This window comes from Piliocolobus tephrosceles, chromosome 3, assembly GCF_002776525.5.
Source record: "Piliocolobus tephrosceles isolate RC106 chromosome 3, ASM277652v3, whole genome shotgun sequence".
NCBI lineage: Eukaryota > Metazoa > Chordata > Mammalia > Primates > Cercopithecidae > Piliocolobus > Piliocolobus tephrosceles.
The window spans coordinates 70,933,688-70,960,736 of record NC_045436.1 but is presented as its reverse complement, the minus strand read 5'-3'; the positions used below and the strand labels follow the sequence as shown (position 1 = coordinate 70,960,736).

Below are 27,049 nucleotides of genomic sequence, written 5' to 3'. Positions count from 1 at the left end.
ATTTATTTATTTATTTATTTATTTATTTATTTATTTATTTATTTATTTATTTTGAGATGGATTCTTGCTCTGTCACCCAGGCTGGAGTGTAGTCGCGTGATCTCAGCTCACTGCAACCTCCGCCTCCAGGGTTCCAGCGATTCTCCTGTCTCAGCTTCCTGAGTAGCTGGGACTATAGGTACCCACCACCATGCCTGGCTAATTTTTGTATTTTCAGTGGAGATGGGGTTTCACCATATTGGCCAGGCTGGGCTCAAATTCCTGACCTTGTGATCTGCCCACCTCTGCCTCCCGAAGTGTTGGGATTACAGGCATGAGCCACTGTGCCCGGTCTGTTATTTTTTGTTTATTGTTAATGGTTAGAATTTGAATGTGATCAAGTTTCAAGGTTATTGAAGAGAACAAGAAGCTCTTGGGTAAATAGTATAGGGCAAAGAGGAAGCCCTTTTTTTGAGGGAAACAGATGATGCAGTCATATTACTTGTAGTGTGTGTTATGTCCTCCCCTAATTTACATGGTAAAGCCCTAGCCCCCAGGACCTCCTAATGTGGTTATATTTGGGGATAAGGCTTTTAAAGGATAATTATCTGACACAGAAAGGATATACTGCATTTTCTACTGTATAGGTGGGAGCTAAATGCTATATGAAGGTAAAGAGTGAAACGATAGTGGAGACTCAGAAGGGTGAGAGGGTGCGGGGGGGGGGCGGGGTGGATGATGATAAATTACGTAATGGGTACAATGTATATTATTCAGGTGAATGATACCCTAAAAGCCCTGACTTCACCATCACACAATCTATGCATGTAACAAAATTACATCTGTACCGCATGAATTTAAACCAAAAAGGAAAATAAAATGAGGCTGTTAGGCTGGACTCTAATCCTATCTGACTATTGCCTTTATTAGGAAATTTGGACACACAAAGGGACACCAGGGATAAGCAGAGTAAAGAGCATGTGAGGACACAGCAAGAAGGTGGTCATCTGCCAGCCAAGAAGGGAGGCTTGAGGAGAAAGCAAACCTGCTGATTTTGATGCTGGCATCAAAGATTTCTAGCCTCCAGAACTGTGAAAAATTAAAATGATGTCATTAAAGTCACCTACTTGGTGGTAATTTGTTACAGCAGTTTGAGCAGACAAATGTAGTGTAGAGTAGCAATTCTACTTAAAGCTATTATTTTGAGCACAACTAATATTTGTATAAGACTGAAAGTCTCTAATGCTTGGATTTTTAATCTAATTGAGACAATTGTTTATAAAATAGCTTGACAACACCATGTTTCTTAGGAGCTAAACAATTAGAAATACATATTTTTTCCATTGTTAGGTAATCTTATTTAAAAGTTTTAGATGACATATAGGTGAGGATGTGGTGATCACTGGGAAGGTACTGAGGGACCCCTTTGGTATGATTAAAGGACAACGGTAAAAACTCATTAGAAGTGCTCATCTTTCACGGGGCTGAGTGACGACAAATGGCTGGAGATTGTTTCAAAGTGCTTGGAGGATAGGATGTGAACAGAGAATGGACCTAATGTCAAATAATTGACCTCAAAAGAGAGATGACTAAGGGGTGGGAAGAAATTTGGAGATCTATTGCCAAGCTGAGGTAAGGGCAGCTAAGTTCTCCAGAGAAGAGCAGTGTTTTTCCGTTGTGGTTTTATAGGAACTAAATACATTAGACGGCAATGTCAAAAATTAAAAAAATTAGATAGTTTACACGAGGATTATTTGTTCAAGATGAAAATATAAACTAAAACAGAAAAAAAAATCTTACTGTGATCTGGTAAGTATCAAAATAATGAAAATGTTTGTTTTCTTCTCTATATTTTTGAGGTGGCAATTAGCTTCTATTTGTAATTAAGAAGGGAATCATAAGAGTTCACCTTCATTTGGATATGAATAAATACTTTTCTGATAAAAGCAAGCTGAATCACTTCAACCATCTGAAGTAGTATTTTCTTTTACATTAATTGGCATAAAGAACAAGAAATAATTACATAATCATTTGCACACACAAAAACGCTGTAAGTTTGTTTAAGAATATGTTTTCAAATAAATATATAACGGAGCAAAATAAACATTATCATTTGTTTTTTGCCTTTTCAAATAAAAATATCTCCAAGGTTGAACTGATTCTAAAAATACTTTATGTTCTTTATAAAAAGAGAAATCTAAATGTATATTGATTCAAAAGTCAAAATCCTTCTACTGTAATCCTTCTTGGTCCTCGCCTCTTTGTAAAATCCACTGTAAAGCTACAAAACCTTACTTATATCCAGATTAAAAAGAAAAGACATGAACAAAAAAAATACATTTCATTTCAGAAACCTGAAATCACAATATCTAACTGTGCTGTACAAAGCTACAGTGTCATAAAATCTGCCTAATCCCTGCCTATTCTCAACCTTGCAAAACCTCCCTTTAACTAACCCAGACTGGATTTTAACATCTTGTAAAAGATCTTCTCCTAATTTTCCCATTTAGAGACTTACAAAAACTTTGTTAATGTAGTGTTATTTTTTTATTGCATGGGATCTAACATACTAGGTTTGTTCACTCAACAGATTTCTTTCATTGTGGTCTTTTGTGGCATCAACAGTGAAAAACTGTAGAGATATAACACATGGTGAATTGAAACCCACCTGCAAGAGTTCCTCTGAAACATGTTTCTCTGAGGCCTCATAAGTCTCCCATTCAGGGGTCTGTCTGACTGCAAAAGTGAGGAAAATCCTGCTTTGAGTCTAAACTTAATTTATTTTTGTCAATCTCTCAAATACAAAGTTTCGGCCTCCTAGAAATGAGAATGCTTTTTAAGTAATCCTTTGATTATTAAATCAACTTCAAAACCACTTATCTGTGATGAGAAACGACACTACTGTTTGTTTTTGTCACTCACTGAGTCACTAAGAGGTACACAGTTATAAAGACTCAGGAGTTCAGAAGTTCTTGATGTTCTTTGGACAAATTACTTTGATTACCTTTTCAAAACCTTATGAGAGCCTTCCTCAATCTTGTCTTGTTTGTTTCATTTAGTTTCATTTTGCTTGGAGGTAGAGAGTTTGTCAGGCCCCCAACCTGTTTTTTTTTTTTTTTTTTTTTGAGACTGAGTCTTGCTCTGTTACCAGGCTGGAGTGCAAGTGGAGCGATCTCAGTTCACTGCAACCTCTGCCTCCTGGGTTCAAGCGATTCCCCTGCCTCAGCCTCCCAAGTAGCTGTGATTACGGCATGTGCCACCATGCCTGGCTAATTTTTGTATTTTAGGAGAGACGGGGTTTCACCATGCTCAACCTGGTCTTAAACCAGGTTTTTAAGAGGTTGGCCCAGTAAAATTTTCATGTGCTCTTATCAGTTCTTTTGACCTTTCAGTCAAATTCCTACTTACTTATTTCAGTTAAACTCATGTGCATATGTCTCTAACTGGCATAATCCTACCAGGTACAATCTAAATTAGTGTCCATTTTGGAGAACTCTATCTTGGGAACATGGTGGTTGAACAGTTTCTTCATGTAATTGATTAGTCTCAAATTACTGCTTCATCATATTGTAAATACTATTTTGTGTGGCTTTCTGTGCATGTGTGTAATGGATTTCTTATATTTAAGGCTGTTTTATCATCCCACAGTGATTTTATATCTGTCAGAAGCTGGCTCCCCCTCACTTGTTCCCCTTCCTTTCTCTCTTTTTTTCTGTTTTTTTTCCTGTTTGTCTTGGAAAGTATTTTTTCTGTCACTATGCGCCTACTCTGGGCACATATCTGATTCAGATAACCAGTCAAACACTTCCAAAGAAGGAGAAAAAAGTTAAACTGAGTGCACTTTTAATTATTTTCTCACCATTTGAGATACTACTGTGATCTTTCTTACTAAAGTAGATCTACTAAGCTTAGTTTTGCTTGATCAACAGGTTTCTTTGGGGTCATTTCTTGGAATGTCAGTGATGTACAAACATAGAAGAGATCTTCAAAATCCAATCTGAAGATGACCCAGAACATATATAGGATGTGAAAAACAGCTTATAAAACCTATAGTCCTTAAGCACTGCCTTCAATAAAAAATACCATAAGTAGAAAAGCTAAATATTTTTTTCTCTCATCTGTAATATGAAATGTGGAAATAGAATATTCGAGGTTAAATAAAGATTCTAAAGTAGAATTTGTTGCCGTATTTGGGATTTGCTACCTCAGAACAAATTTGGAATGTAAAATCCTTTAAAAAGCAGACTTGGCCTAGGATATCATTGATGTCGTGGTGTGGACTAGTCAACACAGACAGTAAAATATCTGAATAGCATCTCTGACAGAAGAAAATATGAAGGAAAGACCTGATTATATAAATAATAATAATAATAATATTAATAATAATAATAATGGTAACTGTTGCACGTGTTGGATGCTTCCTATGTGCCAGACCCTACTCAAAGAGCTTTATGCATATTAACTCATTTTCTCAACAAACTTTTGAAACAGGAACAATTATTATGGCCTTGTAATGTGTAGTTATTCTAATTAAATGTTGATTTATAATAAGGACTAAACTGATTTTCTTTTTTTTTTTTATCTTGCCCAAATTCCTATATAAAAGGTCTGGGGAGTCATGCCCTACAAATCATAAATTCTCATCAGATGGGTTTTATTTAACTCTATATATTGTGACTTACTTTCCAACCTGACTCTGGCATAACATTACAAGACAAAGAAGAAAATCACAATATTTTATCCCAAAACATGTTTCTTTGCCATATCTTGAAATGGCCTTGTGGCCGGGCGCGGTGGCTCAAGCCTGTAATCCCAGCACTTTGGGAGGCCGAGACGGGCGGATCACGAGGTCAGGAGATCGAGACCATCCTGGCTAATACGGTGAAACCCCGTCTCTACTAGAAAAATACAAAAAACTAGCCGGGAGAGGTGGCGGGCGCCTGTAGTCCCAGCTACTCGGGAGGCTGAGGCAGGAGAATGGCGTAAACCCGGGAGGCAGAGCTTGCAGTGAGCTGAGAACCGGCCACTGCACTCCAGCCTGGGCAGCAGAGCAAGACTCCGTCTCAGAAAAAAAAAAAAAAAAGAAATGGCCTTGTAAAGTTGTCCTTTGTGGGGGAAAATTAGCATCTGTAAAGCATCTCTATTAAAATAGCTGGTTCTTTTTCTTCCTAGCCCTCTCAAGTCTAAAGAGATTAACTAAGAGTCTAGCACCTTTTAAAGATCTGATTAAGAAATCCTTGTCATCTATTGTCTCTAAGTGCAGCCACTATAAGACCTCAAAAGAACCTTGGTCTCCACAGTCTTTTATCTTAACCTGAACATTTCCTTCTGTCATCCCAGGTCTTTAGATAAACTCAACCAATTGTCAAACAGAAAATGTTTAAATTTACCCATAGCCTGGAAGCATCCCCCACACCACCTGCTGCTTTGAGCTGTCCCGCCTTTCTGGACCAAACCAATGTATTTCTTAAATGTATTTCATTGATGTCTCACGCCTCTCTAAAATGTAAAAAACCAAGCTGCGCCCCGACTTCCTTGGGCACATGTTCTCGGGGTCTCCTGAGGGCTATGTCACAGACCATGGTCACTTATGTGGCTCAGAATAAATCTCTTCAAATATTTTACAGAGTTTGACTCTTTTCATTGACAGTAAGTATAAAGATCTTTACTCTCCTTATTGCCTGTCAATTCTGAGTTCTGAGATTTTTTTTTTTTTACTGAGTCCTTAAAGGGTCTCTTGATATCAAATTCACACTGTTCATCAGATACATCTTAGTGGCAGGCTATAGTCACCTAACAACTGAAAAATTCTATATATTTCCCAAAAAATTGTCATCACTGAGATTATAAAAGATTTTCTTATTCTACTAAACTATACAGAAACTAAGAATGGGATATCTAAAGTTGAACTAAAGTAGAAAATTCAAGATACTATATTCTGCATATTAGACAATAAAGAAAACATACAAGTAGAAGCAAGTTTTGCAATAAAAGTATCAAAGAAAACTTGTAATCATGATCTATTTCTTATGGAAGATACTTTTTATTCAAGGCACAATCCTATAAAATAAGTATAGTTATCTTCTATAATTTCCAAATTATACAAAATACTAGACCTTAAGAGAACAATATTGCTTAATGGTTTTTGCTAACTCTTATTCCCAAGAATAGTACATTGTCCTCAATTTTAGTTCTGTTCTTAGAAGTTGCATATTTTTCTTCTTTTATCCCTTTGAAAAAACAATTCTCAGCTGGGCTTGGTGGCTCATGCCTGTAATTCCAGCACTTTGGGAGGCCAAGGCGGGTGGATCACGGGGTCAGGAGATCCAGACCATCCTGGCTAACACGGTGAAACCCTTTATCTACTAAAAATACAAACAAAAATTAGCCGGGGGTAGTGATGCACACCTGTAGTCCCAGCTACTCAGGAGGCTGAGGCAGGAGAATGGCGTGAACCCGGGAGGTGGAATTTGCAGTGAGTAGAAATCTCACCACTGCTCTCCAGCCTGGGTGACAGAGCAAGACCTCATCTCAAAAAAAAAAAAAAAAAAAAAAAAAAAAAAAAAAAAAAAAAACACACACACACACACAAAAACAATTCTCTCCAGTGATCTCTCAGGCAAGAGAAAAGAGTGACTTTGCTTAACTCAAGCAATAACCTAGTCCCAAAGTAGTCTGATTCAGAATTCTAATTAAATCATAAATGGAAAGAGAAATCATTGGTGATTTTTATTTCATTCCAGTTGAAATCTTTCTTGTGTTAATGTTCCAGGATGACAAGTTACTTTGAAATTTAGAATACAATTTATCTGATTCTCAGAATTTTCTCTTTTGGAGAGAATTAAAATGATTTTCCATTTCAAGTAGAAATGTAATTCCTCAAAAGATAAACAATGCAAAGTCTATCCAAGTCTATTAGCAAAGGCATACAGTCCACTATCAGAATAAAATAATTACTTTCTTTAGGATGTTATATGTTCAAATGATAGTTTACATCAATAAAAAATCTTGAAGTATTATTTTCAATGATTAATTAATGTAAATATAAAACAGGGCTGGGAAAAGAGTATTTAACTAAACATTGATTTTCAATCTGCCTTTTTTCAACTGTCTCTAATTATGTTTCTTTAATTCGCTGAGGTTTGTATCATCAATAATTTCCTATTTATGGTTTTCAGCAAAGAAAATAGAGAATCAGTACACTGTAATCCAGCAGAGAAAGTTAGTGAAGCATTCTGGACTCCAAAACAGATAACAGGTTATAAGATATGCTCATTATTTTCTTGAGAATGATACATTCATAAATCAGCTATTTTAATCATTTAAAATGTATAATTTTTTCCTAAGTGTCTGTAAGAATCTCTCTGTGCTTGCAAACCCACAAATGAAAGTGGGATTTTTTTAATATCAATGGCATGATCACGCAAATATCATCAACTGAAAAATTTCCAAAACACGTGGGAATTTTTGCAGTAATGTGGAATGAGTATGTCTATAAAGTTGTTGATCATATTTCTAAATACTTTAGAAATGACCTAAAGTGTTAATTCTCCTTCTGATGTTTAAGAAGCATATTTATAAACAGTTTTTATAAGAGTATAAACTATTTATCTAAAATATTCAAGTGTACCAATATTAACCTTTTTTCAGAATTCCAGATTAATAACGGCAACATTATCCCTGCCAAGATTGTTCATCACTTTAAGAGATCTGAGTCATGCAAATTATATAAAAGTGATCCTTGATCACTACATATTTGTCTTCATTTGCATAGCCTCTGTGGTTCCTGAGTTTCTGTAACTTCCAATAACAGCCTTAATCTAAAAGTTCCAATAGCCAGTGTATTTCATATTAGCTTATCACGTTCAATAGAATTTCAGAAGCTAAATATTTATTCCTGATTTAGACATTGAACCATAATTATTAGTTCTTCTCATCATGATATAAAGTCACATATCATGTGATTTTAGACCTGTGATACAGAATATTCAGAACACCAATGGTTGGGCATTTTTGAGGTAGGGTAAAAATACAGACAATCTGCCATTCCAAAACTGTGCACATGGGCACACACAGATGAAGCTTTAATACTTAAAAACTGGCCTTTGGGGCGGGGGGGGAAGCTACCTAAAATAACAAAGCTATTTTAAAGTATTTTAAGAAAAATTACAGTAACTTAGTGTTATACACACTTAATGAAAAAAAATAATGATTTATCTACGTGTCTTACCCAGTCAATTTCACTGAGGTTTTTCTATGAGTTGCAAAATCCCACTGGATGCAAGAAAATTGTTTATAATCGGTTAGAAATATCTGTTAAATCATCACATTTTGTATAGCATTCTAATCTCCCCTTTTAAACAAGGTTTTTATTATCTATTATAATCAGCCCCCTCAAATTGTATACACAATATGTATGCATAAAAATGCAAAAATACCAGTATAACTGGTGTTATTTTATACAGCTAATAGCTATTTTCATATATTTCACAATTTAGCAATTAAGGTGTTACCTATCTCTATTTCCTTTAGAAAAGTAATTTACATTTTAATCACTTCTTCTTAGTTTATATTTTTATATAGCATATAGTTTCAAATCTAGCCTTCTTGTCTGGCAATTAGATTTTTAATGGTATTTACCACTTAGCTAAATAGCATATTACTGTCTACTTCATTTTCTATGAATACTCTGTTCTCATTACTTCAATAAGTAAATAGAACATTTTAAATGGAACTTCTTAAATCTTCTTATAACTATTTGGTAATAAGCCCTTGATATTGCATCCATCAACACCTATTGGGAATAGCTGTCATTTGAACTAAGAAATTAATTCATCATAATAAGTAATTATTGTCATTTATCAATCATAATAGCATTACAATGAGAAATTCTAGGAAATCATTTGGAGTAAGAGTTTTCTAAATCCCCCCGTTTCAATTTAACATAATCAGAAGTACATTGTACATCGTATTATGCACACACATAATAGAACACAACAAACAGAAATTAGATATATACATGTCCCATTTCTTATGCGAGATCACAAGGTCCTTAACATAGTAATTGTACTCTTTGTTCACAGGTCATCTACCATTGAGACTTGAAAATAACAGTTTTTACAACATACTTCACCTGACTGTCTTATACCTCCCTAAAGTTTCTTATCTTAGAACACACTAGGCCTCTTAGTCACAGGGAAAGGTAAGGTAAGTATTTAGATTGAATAGAAATATGCCTAAGTAACCCCGTGCTGCCCCAAGTGGAAGTAAAGTAGTTGTTTTGAATTTTAATAGTTGACATTTACTTTCTGGTCTCACGAATTAGAGGTGTCAAGTGGAGAAGACATTACTGGATTATGGTTAATTTCATGACCTTAGCTTTTTATAATTATTCCATTACCCTGAGGGAGAAGGCCAAAATCAATGTTGTCCCTTCTATGGAGATGTATACATTAAATTGTAAATTATTACAATTTTGACCTTCACAGAAATCACAAGGTAGTTTTGAGAACAATATACTTCTAAAATTAATTTAAACACATTTTCACCATGTTCCTTACTTATAAGTGCACTTATAATAAAAATAAAATCGAAGGATGTTAGAAAAATAAGCAATACAATTTAAGAGCCACTCTTTCAATAAAACCCAATCATTATGCATTTAAAAATAATGCATAACTAAAAACTATAAAAATCTTAGTAAAACAAATGCAGAATTTTGCCACCATTTAGCAATGCCATTGTACGGATATATGGATTTCAGTTTTCCTTCTTTTGACACACAGTGGCTATTAGACTAGGAAACAGCAAGGAGAAGCTGAGTAACTCCATTTGTATGTCCCAAAAGGCACTAAATCAGCAGAGATAAATTGCGGCAGTACTGCTTGGATGTAAACTTTCACTTAGGAGGTGATCAGTTTAGTTCTTTCTATAAGTAGATCCATTTTGGTCATGTCTGAATGAAAGCAGTCACTCTCACAAAGCTGTAAAAGGCTCTGAGATCTTTCTCATGAAGTGCATTTTTTCCCCAGTCATACTGATGACCATATTCTTATCATCTTGCTCTCCTACAACATGAAAAATATCTAAAGATTTATCTATGTTTCACCTCGTCCAGCTGTTCCATCAACGTGAACCAACTTCATGTGTTTCTAAATAAAAATAGATATTCTGGATAGGAAATAGCTGAGAAAATGGAAAGAGACCTTAAATGACAAATTCACTAGGAACTAAAATGTCAAATACTAAAATCATGCAACTGGTATTAAAACATCAAGGAAAGCTGGCAAACATCACTATAGGGAAGAAATCTGTTTCTACAGAAAGGATGCTACAAATGGAGAGGACAGTATGATTTATTTCCTCATTTTATAGGACAAAATATCTTCACTTTTGTACAAAAATTTCTATATAAGTATCACCAAAAATGATTTTTTTTTTGTGCAGTGAGAATGTTTTGATTTACTGAATTAAACATTCCACCCTTCCCACACCTCCCAGCAACCTGAGTCACAGAGTTAAGTACAGCATATATACATTTAGCATGGAAAAAAATTTAAGTGATGTTAAGTCTTCACATTCAGTTAGAATCAGAAAATAATGTGCACAGTATAAATTCTATGGTATTATGTTTGGTACTGTCAAAAGTTTCTCCTTGTTGTAGAGCATCTGGGGTAGGCAATAATTAAAGAAGTTTTAAAATCACTAGCTTTACCAGAGCAACTTCATACTCTCTAATAATGCATACCAACCTAGTAGCATATGTCAAAAGCCTTTGACAGGAAATGAAGAATCCCAAATGTCATAAAATGTTTGCATTGTTAGAATTTTGCTAATTTCTCAGTAAGTCTCAGTTTTAAAAATTGCATTGTAATGTTTGCTTAAAAAGGCTTTTCTGCCCCCAGTGAAAGGACCTGCTTCTACAGAAATCCATTATGACAGAAACAATGTTTGCCTAATCAGAGAAACAACATTTTCTTTAGCTTCAGAGGAACAAGCACAAATAACACATTTACATAAACATGTAAAACATGCTTTGGCCAGAATGAACGGAGCCATATGCATACAACATTTTCTTCAATGCATCTCCATTTCCATTATCAACGTAATTATCATCAATCACCATCACCACATCACTGCAACACCATAGCCATGTTTCCTCTTTTTCCCTGTCCCTCTTCTTTAAACATTCTTACCTCTCTCCCTCCTTGAACTGTCTCTAGTCTTTTCAAGTTTAAACCCTGAAAAAGAAAAGCAAAATATATTATTATTGGCAAAGAAGAAGTAAATAATAACTCATACTAGTGCAAGAATTTTGAAATAAAGGAAATAATTCACTTATTCATAACAAAGATCTGTATATAGATGACTATCTCGTGTGTGTATGTGTCTATGAGTATGTAGCTAAGTAAGTCTTCAAATGTAGTCCCAATGCATTTCCTGCTGATGCCTAGATCATAAGCAAAAATAAAATATTAATATGTCTATTTTACACAATGATTGCCTACCCTTTGTTGATACCAAAGATACTGTTTAAACTTGAACTAGTACGTGCAGTATATTCTATGATGATAAGCTCCTGCTCTATTTCACCTACCGGCAGATCTCAGAGCCCAAACATAAAGTCAGATTGATAAAAGACAGCAGAAGCCCTTGCAGTACTGCTGATTATCTATAAAATATTCAGAATTTTATTTCCTGTCAAAAGGCTTTCTCTCTTCTATTAGCATACCTGCTCTCCACAATATAAAAGGAGGATCCACTTTAAGTTCCTAATAAGCACTATACTTAATTAAAAGAAGAAAGAGTTATTGTTTTTCTTGGCAAGTCAATTTTGTCGTTAAAAGTAATGGCAAAAACTGCAATTAATTTTGCACCAATCTGAAAAATTATTTAACAATGCTTTGGAAAACATAAATTTTAAAATGTTCACGCTACCATTAAGAATTTTGATTAAAGTCAAAGTATTTCTCTATTTCTGATGAAAATCTGAATAGTACATAATCATAATTATATATTTGCATTACCAATGCATTTATCACATACATTGCACTACCAACATATAAGGTTCTTTTTTTAAAAAAGTCCTGTAATAAAGATGCACTAGAACCATTAGGTTTCTAGCTCCATATTTAGGAATTTAAGAAGGTATTACTACTGTTGTTATTCCATTAAGTAGCAACAATAATAATGCTGGGAGTGCAATATTGTAGTTCAGTATTTCATAGTTACAGGAAAAATACATTACAGGATAACTTTTTTTTCATTTGGCTACAGCATTTTCGTTTTTAAAAATTTCAGGCTTTTTTCAAAAATGTTATCTCTTCATCAATAAAAGTAATTTCTTGATTGTTTAGATAAAAACACATGAACATACATATTAACTAAACCATTTTATTTTAAACAGTAGCTTTACTCCTCTCTTGACCCTAGAAAAGATTCTAGAATCAACACAGCAAACCATTTATTTTTGTAAAAAGGTGGTAGCCCGTTTTCTAATTATAGAAAATTATCTACATTTATAGAACACAGTTTGAAGAGGCTAAATTGTATGTGACAAAGAATATAAAACAGAAAGTTAGAACATTTCTTAAATGTAAAGTTTATGCTAAAAGTAAATTCTGAAGTAGTATTCATGCTTATAGTTTTTTACATCTGGGAGATAGTATAATGGGATGCTTTTGAATTCAGACTGATGTAGTTTTAAATCTCTGGTTTGTCACTTTCTTCTGAATGCCCTTTAGTAAATTACATAATATCTCTCAATTTCATCTTTTGTGATTGAAAAATAATAAATATAGTAGCTATTAAATATATTTGCTAGGAAGATTAAATGAGATATTACATGTAACAGCATTTAGCAAAGACCAGGCACAGCATATTCCAAAACAGTAATTATTGTCTTCTCTTCTTCCTCCTCTTATTTTTATCATTATTACACATATATAATTAGTTCAATATAAGATCAATTTGAGGCTGGGCATGGTGGCTCATGCCTGTAATCTCAGCACTTTGGGAAGCAGAGACAGTTGGATCACTTGAGGTCAGGAGTTCAAGACCAGTCTGGTCAACATGGTGAAACCCTGTCTCTACTAAAAATACAAAAAAAAAAAATAGCTGGGAATGGTGGGGGGCGCCTGTAATCCCAGCTACTCAGGAGGCTGAGGCAGGAGAATAGCTTGAACTCAGAAGGCCGAGGTTGTCATGAGTTGAGATCATGGGAGTATTGTTTTCATAAAGCTTATGGGGAAAACATTAGCCTTATATCTTTAAACAGTTTTTCTGACCCTCAATTTTCCTACCATCTAATTCCAGAACTCAAATTATATGTTAAATAGCTTGCTATTGTCTCCAAAATCACTGACATTGTTTACTTTTTGTAAAACCTCCTTTTTTCTTGATATTTTGTATGTTTTCTATTGTTACACCTTCAAGTTCACTGATCTTTTCTTCTGCAATGTCTAATCTGTTTCTCATCCCATTCAGTGAAATTTTTATCTCAGCTATCTTGGTTTTCATTTCTAGAAGTTTAATTTTGATATTATTTTATTATCTATTTCTCTCATTATATTTATACTCCTCTTTAAATCCTTGACATTTATATTTGTAATAATGTTTTAAACTTTTTCTGTTAACTTCATTATCTGTCATTTACAGGTCTGTTTCTATTGACTGAATTTTCTCCTGATCTGAGTCATATTTTATTACTTTTTCTCATGTCTAGTAATTTTTTATTGGTTGCCAGATATTATATATTTTATTTTGTTTAGTGTTAGATTTAGTTGTATTGATTTAGACGTAGAATTGTCCCTGGCAGACAGTTAAGTTACCTGTGACTCATACTGATTCCTCTGAGGCTTGCATTAAACAATTTTTAGGGTGAGTCTGAAGTAGTCTTTAGTGTTAATTTATCCCTGTTCCTAACGCTTGGTCCTTCTGTGCTCTCTACTGAACTCCCTCTGTATTTAACGGGGGTTCACTACTCTGGCTGATGGGAAATCAAAAGATTCCCAGACCTGTGAGTCCCCTGGGAATTCTACTTAGAGTTCACTCTAATTATTCTTTTCCAGCAGTTGTTTGTCACCTGGTCATGTGGAATTTCACATTACGTGTGTGTAGATTGCTATTCAAACAAAGATTCTGGGGAGCCCCTCTGCAGATTTCTAGAACTCTTTGTGTATTTCCCTCCTTTCTGGTAATCTGTCCCACAAATTCTAGCTCCTTTGTTCTCTCTAAACTCAGATCTTTGTCTCCTCAACTACAAAATTAAATACCATGAAGTTATGTTTAGGCTGTTACTCCATATGCCACGTATCATGGTCTAAAAATTGCCTCCAGTCAGAAATTCCAGTGTTGGAATCATCTCTTCATTTGCTTCCCTTCTCTTGAAGATCATAGCATTTCTATATATTTAGTCCAGTTTTCTAGCAATGAAAGCTGGAGGACAAGTCTTACAGACAGAACTCCTTCATGAATAGAAACAGAAGTCAAGATAAATATTATGTTAGCTTATTTTTTCAAAGGAGGACATTGAAGCCTACAAAATTTAAATTATGTGACTAAGTTTCAGATCCAGTAAGTACAAAAGTAAAACTTAAATGAGTATTTCAAGAGCCTCAATACCAGGTTCATCCTTTCATCCTTAGTCAAATTGTTTTAAACTTCCATCAGTCAAAATGTTTAATGTTGTATTACATACTTTTGAATACAAATTTATTGTAACATGAAATTCATGCATGAGTCACCATGATTCTTCAAGGCAACACAGTGATTAAAAGGATCTGGGAATCAGCATTTAGTGGAAAACAAAACAAAACAAAACATGGTTGGAATATGGACTGGACTGAAAGGCAAGCTTGCCAAAGTAGATAAGATGTACTGTGTAAACAATGTCAAAAGCTTGGTGGTAATTTAGGCACTAGATTATTGATAGATCAAGCTTCAGGTTGAAAACCTGAAGCAGTGTATCTGATGACAAGAATTTGAGAGCTGTGTGGGCAAAGAATAATGGCTTATGAGGATTTTCCATATGATACTAGGGCTTTAGACAAGATTGTGTTTCAAAGGAGAAGTAAGGTATAGTGAGATTCACCAATTCTATGAGCTGGGAGATGCCAAGCCCTAACTGATAGCAGAAATTACTCTTGAGTACTAGAGCAAGACTATCTTCAAGTTGGAAGGTCAGGTGACTTGAATGTGGAAAACTGTTAGGGAGGTATCAACTGCGACTTACAACCTCTGCTAGGAAACCTGCACAATCTTGATTTTTACTGACTCTTATTGACAGTAACTTGGTTGATTTGCTTTAAAAGATCATACTATAATATCACCCCAACTAACCAAGAAATAACATTTAGCACAAGGGATACTTTCAAAATAAGTATTAATCTAAAATAACCAAACACCTTTATTTGTGTTCACTTATATATACCACACGATTAAAAAAATCCTTTGCATTTTTATACTTTTATATAATTTCCACTAAGACACATATTAAAATAAGTCAGAAACAAGAATATGTTTTAATTATTATTATTTATTTTTTTTGAGACAGAGTTTCGCTCTTGTCACCCAGGCTGGAGTGCAGTGGCACAATCTCAGCTCACTGCAACCTCTGCCTCCCAGGTTCAAGCAACTCTCCTTGCCTCAGCCTACCAAGTAGCTGGGATTACAGGCACCCGCCACCATGCCCAGCTAATTTTTTTGTTTGTTTGTTTGTTTGTTTTTGGTATTTTTAGTAGAGACGGGGTTTCACTATGTTGGCCAGGCTAGTCTCAAACTCCTGACCTAGTGATCCACCCGCCTCGGCCTCCCAAAGTGCTGGGATTACAAAAATGAGCCACCGCGCCCAGCCTGAATATGTTTTAATTCTATTCACTGATGTACACACGAACAAATTATTCATATATATATGTATGCATATGGGTTGATTCTTAATATTAATAAAAGATTCACAGAATTTTAATTGATTTAAAATCTACTTTGTTATTCTTCAATCATAGAAATGCAATATTTACCTAGCATGTCTTGAACAAAGTGTATTTAAAAATACTCTGGAGGATGTGGTTGGAAAAAATTCATTTCCCTCAGTATACATATTTCTCACTAGAGAATAGGAAATCTCTGCATTGATCAAAATTAATCACATAAGACCAAACCAAAATGTTATAAATTGTAGTTAGGAAAAAAATTACCCTAAAGTAAATGTTCTGCAGTGTGTTAAATTAAGATGGTTTAGTATGTCAGTAAGGGAGAAAGGCTATTAACTGAAAAAAAAAAAAAAAAAAAAAAACATATATATATATATAGCTTCCTATCAAAATTTCTCTTGCATTCCAGTATCCACATGAACACCCCTGGTAACCATGCTGGCATATAGACCCACTTTGTCTAAGGTACACAGGGATGTGAGGGAAGAGATCCACTCCTTCATAAAGATTAGAAACCCTTCTAAAATTTCTATCATGTCCTAAGGATTTCCCCTGCTTCCCTGTAAACAAACACACAGAAATACACTACCTAATATCCCTAGATTTGGTTGATTTATTTTTTTCTGATTGAAAAAATATAGATTGGACAGATGGAATAAAAATAAATATTTTATTTCTAGAACTGCAGAGATTTCATTTCGATAGTTTTTCTTAAAATGTAGAAAGTAGCCATGATTTAAGTGGATAAAATAATAATTAATTTTTAAAAGGCTTCAAGTAACTGTGTGACTTTTTAACATTTAGCTTTAGCTGTGAAGGCACAGGAAAGAGCTAGAAGGAACTTTAAATAACTGTAGCTCAACCTCTTCATTTTATAGATGAGGAGGCTTGCAGACAGGGATCTTAATTTATAAGTGGCAGTTTTGGGACTCGAACTCTGGCCACTGGGTCCCTAATCCAGAATTATTTTTGTTTAAACAAATTGTTTTAGCAGTTCAATCACAAATCATAGTCTTAAAAGTTGTGTAACTTCTGGAGCATTCCTTAATGATTTCATGGGCCAGGTTCCACAGCTATAAAATTGAAATAATTTATGGTATAAATGAAAGAATCTTTATAAAACAAGGCACTATGCCTACTCCATCATTTACTGCAATATGCACTGAAGTTAGTGGCATAAGATGTTGCTGCCCTTGTTGGCAATATCTAAATAAAAGACTCATTACTATTACAGTTATAAAGGTAACTAATATTTGTTGAATGTTCTCTATGTACCAAGCACCATTCCAAGTGTTTTACCTGGATTAATTTAATTCTGACCATAGCCTTATTACATGTTATATTACGAAATAGTTCTTCCCCCACTGGGCAGAAATGCAAATGATCTACCGGTTATTCTGTTTTGTTTTTGAACTGATCTCTTTAGACAAAATAAAATGCAACTCCTTATTAGTTCTTGCTATTGTTAGTTTCACGTTGCAGCTACAGTATATGGCTCAAAGAAACACAAGAGTTTGTGTAAAATACTTCTGGCCTGCTTGCTTCTCACTGTCACATTTCTTATTATATGGCAGCATCATATTAGTGACAGAAACACATTGTTGGAGGATAAGGATATTGTTTAAGTCTCTGGGTCTTGGCTTGTCTGGTAAAAAATTGATCATTGTCGGGAGGAGGATATAGAGAGTTGTAATGGATGATCTCTGCAGAGTGTTAAAATCTAGTATCTGTATTATGTTTTAATTTTAAGACAGGTATATTGGTCCTTTTACAGATTCTTATTCTGTGTCTTTCTATCTTGTATGGCCTCTCAGTGAAACTAATGAAACTACTCAAGAAGTTAAAAAATTCCAAAAACTTTGAACATAGCTTATATGCCTATTGTCAGCCTTATTTAAGGTTCCCTAATTTCTGATTTTTTTAACTTACATCTTTGTATTTACTCTATCAGTTTGTTGTGTAAATTTTTAATTCAGTTTCAATTTCTGATTATATTGTTTATAAAAATATTTTGTTGCATATATGGACTTCTAATGATAGTCTTACTTAGGATTCGTTTTATAAGTGATAATATTGAGGAGTGTCATAGGTTTACAGAATTGACTTAGAAATGCAGAAAGTTTCCTAAGGCAACTTAACCTACTTAAAAACTGCACTAATTAATTCTTACACATAAATCTAGTCTTCCTTTTAAGTTAATAAATATAGTTTAAATATTTGTAAATCTTTTATCTCTGTTTTAGCCATTTTTTGAAAAAAAAAATTCTCCCCCTAGGCTATATTGAAATTGAAGTCACGGAGGGATTTCTAAAGCACATGTTTGAAAATTTCATGGAGTTCATCATGATTTGGGCTAAAATCTATTGAAATAAAAAGAACAGCTAAATGTCAAAATTTATCAAACTATATTTTTTCTTCCCTCCTTTCTAAATTAGTCCTATTCATCTTTGAAAGTCTATACTGTAATAATCCATTCACTGGAAGCTTTGAATTGTTCTTCATGTCCCATTTAAAAAAAGAATGTAGGTCATTATTTTCAGACATTTAACCATTCTTCACTTTTAAGGTTCTCTCTTTGTAAAAATGGAAAATTCTCACTCAGTTCTCTTAAGCAATTTTGTAACCATACCACAGGATACTTCTAAGTGTACACAGATGTATGTAACAGAAATACTTACATTTTGAGTCTGTCTAGGTGCCAGGCATTATGCAGTACATGTTACATGGCTTATTATTTGTATATCATTTTTATATACCTTTTTATTCCTCACAATTACAATATGTTACCATTATTAATCCCCATTTTGCCATAGAAAAAATGAGGGAAGGAGAGGTTAATTAAGTTTCCTAAGGAGATAGATCAAAGAAAGTCGAGTTGAATACTGAGCCCACAGTATCTCATTACAGAGCTACTTTTGGAACTGTTACACATGCTACCTCCAAAAGTAACTACTACTTTATTTTTATGTGTGTTGAGATAACTGACATGAATTGGATACGTATTTCATAAATGAGTGATTGAGTAACCTATTAAATGAGTAAGCCTAATTCCAGAACTACATTAATGTTCAAGCGATCAATCTAAACCATGTCATTTTTACCAACTGAAGTAAATGCAAAATGATAAATGATTGGTTTTTCAATTAATTTAGATTTGAAAATAACTGTGAAAAAAAATTTAAGTAAATGACATTGAATCCCAGAAGCCCTGATTCCTCGGGAAAAAAATGTGAAATTCAATTGAAATATTTCCTGGGGCAGACAGAGATTAAAAGAAAATTAATGCTACTGTATGGGCACAAATAACATTTCATAGAGTGTGTCTGTGATTATTGTTGCTTTAGGCTAACTAAAATATTAAACTAGATTAGCACTTCCATGCCCCGTTTTCTAGCAGTTCTCATCTTGGTATATTGCATAAGTTAAATTCCTTTTGCTCCAGGGACCTAGGTCATCATATTTTATGAGGTTTCATACAGTAGAGTTCATCCTGCAACTAGATTACTTATAGCATTTCTGATGTTCATACCTGGGTGGTTGTTTGTGATGGTGTTTTCCAGTTCAGATATGAGACTAATCAACAATATAGACTTTCTACGAATACGTCATGTGCTATTATTTCTAACAATTTCTGATTGTTAATCTAATTCTTAAATAGGAAGTCAAAGACACACTTTCAGAAAACAAGTAACTCTAAATATTGTCAATGAAAGGCATGTTGATTTAGCATGCAATTATGGTGGTGAATAGTCTAACCATGAGCTTAAACATGTAAGAACTCGACTAGCACTTAATGTGTAACATGTCACATCATAAGGCAATTATTTTGCTATTTGAAAAACTATTCTATGAGATACAAAGCTTATTGAATCAATCGATCTAGTAAGCTATGTGTCATATTCTTACCGTACATCATAAAAAGAGAGAACATACTCAAATAGCTAAAAAGAGAGTATTAGTAGCTAGATTATGATTATTTGCATATGAATCTACTGTCTGTCTCTGTGTCTGTCCCCATCTCTCTATACACCAACCTCATCAATCCATTGCAATATTCTAACTCTCTTGATAGTTCTTAACATGCCAAGCATTCTTCTACCATAGGCCTTTGGACTAGATGTTCATCCTGCCTGGAACTCTCTTCACCTAGATATCCACATAGCCAACTCCCATGGCTTCTCAAGTCGTTGCTTGTATCTCACCTTCTCAGTGAGCTACTTTTACCACTCTATTTAATAATACAGTCTTCTGCCTACTTCACTTCTAGGTACCCTTAAAACATTTTAACATACTATATAAATTCCACTATTATTGTGTATTATCATCTTGCCATGTTAGAATAAAAGTACCTCGAAGACAGGCACCTTTGCTTGTATGTTTCTAAGTTATACCAATTGCTCAAACAGTGCTTGGTGCATGATGCTAGGTTCTAAATAAGTACTTAAATATTTGTAAAATGAATGGAATATTTACTTTTCTAATCATCCATGTATCTAAATAGTTTTATCAAATTTGTACTATATTAATTTAGAACTATAAGCAATATAAGTAGTGTTCACTTTGGAGATCATATAAAATAAATTTATTTATTCTTATTAAAGTTAAAGTCAATAAAAATCTAATATTTCTTCTATAATTTTAACAGAGTCAGTTTTTTTTTTTTTTTTTTTGCCCAGGCTGGAGTGCAATGGCATCATCTTGGCTTACTGCAACCTCCATCTCCCAGGTTCAAGTGATTCTTCTGCCTCAGCCTCCCAGGTAGCTGGGATTACAAGCATGCGCCACCATGCCCAGCTAATTTTGCATTTTTCATAGAGATAGGGTTTCACCATGTTGGTCAGGCTGGTGTTGAACTCTTGACCTCAGGTGATCCGCCCACCTCAGCCTCCCAAAGTGCTGGGATTATAGACGTGAGCCACTGCACCCAGCGAGAGTCAGCATTTTCTTATCACACTATCTGTTTATAACACCACAGAAAGTATACCATCATGTTTTTCTGTTAAATGCTAAACAATAATCAGTGACAAAGACTTTATTTTTTAAAATTGTTAATACCAGACTGTCTTGTAGAACGGCAGTTCCCAACCTTTTTGGCACCTGGAACCAATTTTGTGGAAGGCATTTTTTTCCACCACTCGGGGTGAGGATGGTTTGGGGATGAAATTGTTCAACCTCAGATCATCAGCCATTAGATTCTCATAAGGAGTGCCCAACCTAGATCCCTTGCAGTTCCAAATAGGGTTTGTGCTCCTGTAAGAATCTAATGCAGCCACTGATCTGATAGGAGGCAGACGTCAGGCAGTAATGCTCATTTGCCTGCTGGTCATCTCCAGCTGGGCAGCCTGGTTCTTAACAGGCATAGACAAGTACAGTCCATGACCTGGGGGTTAGGGATCCCTGCCAAAGAGCACAATTCTTGACAGGACAGTGTCCCCATTCTATCAAGATAATGATTATTTCAGGATGAAAACTAAACTAATTAACTTGCAGTGTTTAGAAATATAAACTGAGTTCAACTAAAATAAAGAAGATGGATTAGAAGTAGCGCAATACCAAGAATAATGATTTAGTTTTAACACAATTTTTTCAAATTAAAGAAGATGCTGGGCGCTAATGCCTGTAATCCCAGCACTTTGGGAGGCCAAGGCGGGCAGATCACAAGGTTAGGAGTTTCAGAAGAGTCTGGCCAACATGGTGAAACCTCATCTCTACTAAAAATACAAAAAATTAACCAGGTGTGGTGGTGGGCACCTGTAATCCCAGCTACTTGGGAGGCTGAGGCAAGAGAATTGCTTGAACTCAGGAGGCAGAGGTTGCAATGAGCCAAGATTGCACCACTGCACTCCAGCCTGGGTGACAGAGTAAGGTTATTTCCTGACGGAAAAAATAAAATAAAATAAAATAAAAAAGGTTTACTTAAGAAAGCCTGACTCTATATTATAAATCAAGAATGACACATTTAAAGTGGTAAAATTATAGATTACATACAATAAATTCTAAATGGCATTCAATGGGTTTCTGAATCTTTTCTACTCAAGAGATTCTGTACCAGCTGTTCCCTTTTTTTAATGATCTCTCCCCACAACCTTCCCAAGGTGATAGGGTTATCCCTTTACCCTTCAGATCTCAGTTTAAATTTCCTGTGCCAAAGGACTTTCATGAGCATTGATTCTAAAATAGACATCAAGTTACTTATTGTCACATCACTCAATTTTAATTTTCTGCTCAGGATTTACCACTGAAAAAATTTTTCATATTAACTTATTTATTATTTTGTGTACTGACTATTCTTCTCACCAGAATGTAAAGTCCATGACAGTATGTCCGTCTTGTAAAACTTTATATTCCCAGTACTTAGAATAGTATCTGGCACTAAGTAGATACTAAACAAATATTAATTAAATGAACTGAATGAATAAATCTCTATAATTACTATAAAATGATATTTATTTACCCTTTTTAACATAAACATGCCATTAATATATTGAGTATAATACTAACCATTCAAATTCATTCAGAAAAAATGTGAAATTAATAAATTGGTTCTTTTCTCTAGCTAACCTTGGGCAAATCACCACAAACTCTGAGACTACATTTCTCTTTCAGGAAAATTAATAAACTGAACTGGTAAACCTGAATATCTCTATTGGCTATAAAATTCTAGGACGTTCTTGTCTTTTAGAAAATCAAAATAATTATTTTTTATTTTATTTATTTATTTTTTGAGATGGTGTCTCATTCTCCTAGGCTGGAGTGCAGTGGCATGATCTCAGCTCACTGCAAACTCTGCCTCCTGGTTTCAAGTGATTCTCCTGCCTCAGCCTCCCTAGTAGCTGGGGTTACAGGTGCATGCCACCACAGTCAGCTAATTTTTGTATTTTTTGTAAAGACAGGCTTTTGCCAGGCTGGTCTCAAACTGCTGACCTCAGGTGATCCACCCGCTTTGGTCTCCCAAAGTTCTGGGATTACAGGTGTAAGCCACCATGCCTGGACAAAAATCAAAATTTTTCAAATGTCTCCATTTTAATATTTGAGCATTGTTACCTAAACAATTTCAACTAAATAATTGTATTAAGGGAGGAGATGACCCTTCGTATCATCTTATGCCCAATTTCTGCCTCCAAAGACAGAAGAAGTAAAAACTAAAAGGCAGAAATGAAATCCACAGGCAGACAGCCCGGGGCTGGTAAAAGGATTATAAGGAGGCATAAGAATGTATATTTTTACCTACATTAAAAAGTTAAAAAAAATTATTGTTTTGAAGGTTTAAGCAAGTTTTAGAAAGGTTAATTATAAAGGAAATGCTGTGTGTAAACATATTAGCTAAAGTTAAAGAAGTATCATCCAGTTTTTCTGTGAACTGTACATTAAAGTAAAAGCATAACAGGTTTCTCTTAAAGCACCAATCTGCTCTTTAGCAAAAATTATAAAAGGCTAAAAAGAGTCTATAAAATCTTACCTTATGGTCAAACATTAAAAATTAGATAAATATGTCTATCAGGTTTTATTACAATTAGGTTTAACGTAATAACACACTAATATAAAGATAAAATTTAGCTTATCTGGTATAAAAATCATACGAGAAGCATTGTTAAATGTAAAATGGTGTTTAGTTTTCTTTGGTTTAAAAACTAATAAAAATAGGTGCTAAAGGAAATTTCTCAGTAAAAAGGCACTAAGGACTATAAAGTCCACTGCCAAGGTCCCCACATTTAAAACAAACAGTGTATTTCTTAAAAATTAAATATTTGGTTTATCTTCCACTTTCCTTTCTCACACACACACACACACAAAAGAAACAAAGTCTTTTAGCATGTGTACCACCCCTAGAAATTCCAGTAAACCAGCACCAGCCTGAAGATCACGTTCTCATTAAAGGACGGAAAGAAGAAAAACTTAAGCCAGCCTGGGAAAGACCCTACCTTGTGCTGCTAACCACTGAGACTGCTGTTCAAAAAAAAAAAAAAAAAAAAAAAAAAAAAAGGATGGACTTATCACACCTGAGTCAAGAAAGCACCACCCCCCTCCAGAGTCATGGACCATAGTCCCAAGGGAAAACCCCACCAAACTAAAGCTAAGAAAAATTTAACTCTTTTCATCTATTCTATTACTCTTTCTTCTTTCCTCGTTCTATTGCTGACCATATAGTTATTAACATAACCAAGTCAATTTCGCCTCAAACTATTGCATTTAATGCTTGCCTTGTTATACCCTGTGAGGATATGCCAAGTCAAAGGCAGCTTTCTACTTCACAAAAGTACTTCTGTCCTCCCTGACTCTCCTCAGACTAGGCATTAGTAAACTAGGACCATTTAATCCGGGGAGATTTCGATAAATACCCCAGTGACAACCAGGAGTCTTGCCCCCAACATAGAGCTTTCATGCCATAGTTGATCCAACATTCTGTGGACCACTAAAGAGCAAGGATAGACTACCCCAACCGGTTTTTGTAATTTCCCTAAAACCATACATTCATTTTACTAGAAGACCATAGAAGTTAAGGATTTAAAACAAACTTTAGCAACTAAGGATACCAAGATGCAAATGCCTGGTTAAAATGAATCAAATATTCCATCTGCACGTTTGAAAAAAAAAAAAAATTGTTATGCTTGTGCATATGGCATGCCAGAGGCCCTGATTGTCTCCCTTCCACTAAGGTGGTCCTTCAGTCGACCACACGTAGGCTGCATGGTAGCTCTTTTCCAGGATTCTACAGCCTGGAGTAATAAGTCATGCCAAGCTCTCTCTCTGCTATATCCCAAAGTCCAGCACCCTGTGGTTAAGCCCCCGAGGGCCATCCAGCTTCCATCTCCCAATACTAAGTTCACTTCTTGTCTCTCACAACAGGAAGGAAACTTAGCATTCCTTGGAGACCTGAAGGGATGCGATGAGCTTAAGAATTTTGAAGAGCTTATCAGTCAGCCAGCCCTTGTTCATCCCGGAGTGAATGTGTGGTGATATTGTGGTAGACCCTTACTGGGCACTGGGCCGAATAAGTGGAGTGGCACTTGTACTTTAGTCCAAAAGGCTATCCTTTTCACCCTGGCATTTCATCAACAAGAAGGAAAAACTAATAATAATAATAAGACATCATAAAGTGAGAGAAGCCCCTTATGGGTCTTTCGACTCTCATGTCTATTTAGATGCAAATGGAGTCCCACAATGGATACCAGATCAATTTAAAGCTGGAAATCAAATAGCTGCAGGATTTAAGTCAGTATTTTGGTGGGTGACAGTTAATAAAAAATGTAGATTAAATAAACTACATCTATTACAACCAACAGCAACAAAGCTTTCATGAGTTAAAAGAAAAACTCATGTCTGCCCTAGCCCTGAGGCTACCTGACCTGACAAAACTCTTCACACTCTATGTGCCAGAAAGAGAAAAAAAAAAACGGCAGTTAGAGTTTTAACCCAGACTGTGGGGTCCTGGCCAAGACCAGTGGCCTATCTCTCAAAACAACTAGACAGGGTTTCCAAAGCCTGACCCCCATGTCCAAGGGCCCTGGCAGCAACAGCCCTGTTAGCACAAGAAGCAGATAGACTAAGCCTTAGGCAAAACCTGAATATAAAGGCCCCCCATGCTGTGGTAACTTTAATAAATACCAAAGGACATCATTGGTTAACAAATGCTAGATTAACGAAGTACCAAAGCTTGCTATGTGAAAATCCCTACATAACCATTGAAGTTTGCAACACCCTAAACCCCACCACCATGCCCTCGCTATCAGAGAACCCAGTTGAACATAACTGTGTAGAGGTGTTGGACTCAGTTTATTCTAGCAGGCCCAACCTCCAAGACCATCCTTAAAACAGTAGACTGCAAGCACTATGTGGATGGGAGCGGCTTCGCCAACTCCTGCAAAGTGACTCTGAAGACCACAAGCCCTGCTCCAGTCACACCCGGAAGCTGACTGGTCCACACATGGCCGAAGCATAAGGAAATTCATCGCGGGACTCATTTTTCTTAAAATTTGGACTTGTGCAGTAAGGACTTCAACTGACCTTCCTCAGACTGAGGGTTGTTCCAGTGTATACATCAAGTCACTGAGGTAGGACAAAAGGTTGCTACAGTCCTATTATTTTATGGTTATTCTAAGTGTACTGGAACTCTAAACAGAACTTGTTTATATAATGTTATTCTATACCAGTTATGTAGCCCAGGAAATGACCAACCTGATGTGTGTTATGACTCATCTGAGCCTCCCATGACCACAGTTTTTAAAATAAGATTAAGAACTGAAGTACTGGTAGGGGTTCATAAATGATATGAGTAAAGTGTTAGCCAAAACAGAAACAAAAAAAGGATGACCAAAAAAATCACCTTAAATTTGATGCCTGTGCTGTCATTAATAGTAATAAGTTAGGAATAAGGTGTAGTTCTCTTAATTAGAAAACAGACTATATGGCAGAAAATAAGTAAATTTGTCATAAATTAGGACTCTGTGGAAATAAAATGTAAATACTGGTCTTGCGTCATTTAGGCCACTTGGATTTAAAAAAAAAAAAAAAAGGAAAGGATCCAGTCCACCTTCAGAAAGGAAAAGATGGCCCTTCCTGTACTAAGGGACAATGTAACCCCTTAGAGCTAGTAATAACCAATCCCCTTGATCCTCACGGGAAAAAAAGGGGAACGTGTAACCCTAAAAATTGATGGAACTACACTGGATCTTCAAGTAAATATCACAGTTTGAGAAAAAGTTTATAAATGCTCTCCTGAGCCAGTATTTCAAATCTTCTATGATAAACTAAAAGTGCCAGTACCAGAAATTCCAGGAAAAACAAGAAATTTATTTTTGCAATTAGCCAAGCATGCAGCACAGTCTCTCAATGTCACTTCATGTTATGTATGTGGAGGAACTGTAATAACAGATCAATGGCCATGGGAAGCCTGAGAATCAGTACCTATAGACCCAGTTCCTGATGAATTCCTAACTCAAAAGAATCATCCTGATAATTTCTAGGTCCTAAAGGTCTCAATTATTGGACAACATTGCATAGCTAGAGATGGAAAAGAATTTACTCACCCCGTAGGATGACTTAGTTGTGAGACAGAAACTGTATAATGGTACCACAAAAACAGTCACTTGGTAGAGTTCAAATCACACAAAGAGAAATCATTTAGTAAATTCCCAAAGTTG

At 35.1% G+C, this 27,049-nt stretch overlaps 1 protein-coding gene across 1 annotated transcript in view; it reads right to left on the bottom strand.

The window, feature by feature from the left end:
* The window catches only part of CCSER1 (coiled-coil serine rich protein 1), a 1,475,466-nt gene that overhangs the window by 491,562 nt on the left and 956,855 nt on the right, over window positions 1-27,049 (bottom strand). The window contains exon 10 of the mRNA XM_026448057.1: window positions 11,175-11,219. Coding sequence (XP_026303842.1) covers window positions 11,175-11,219 — 45 coding nt within the window. The remainder of the gene's footprint in view (window positions 1-11,174; window positions 11,220-27,049) is intronic.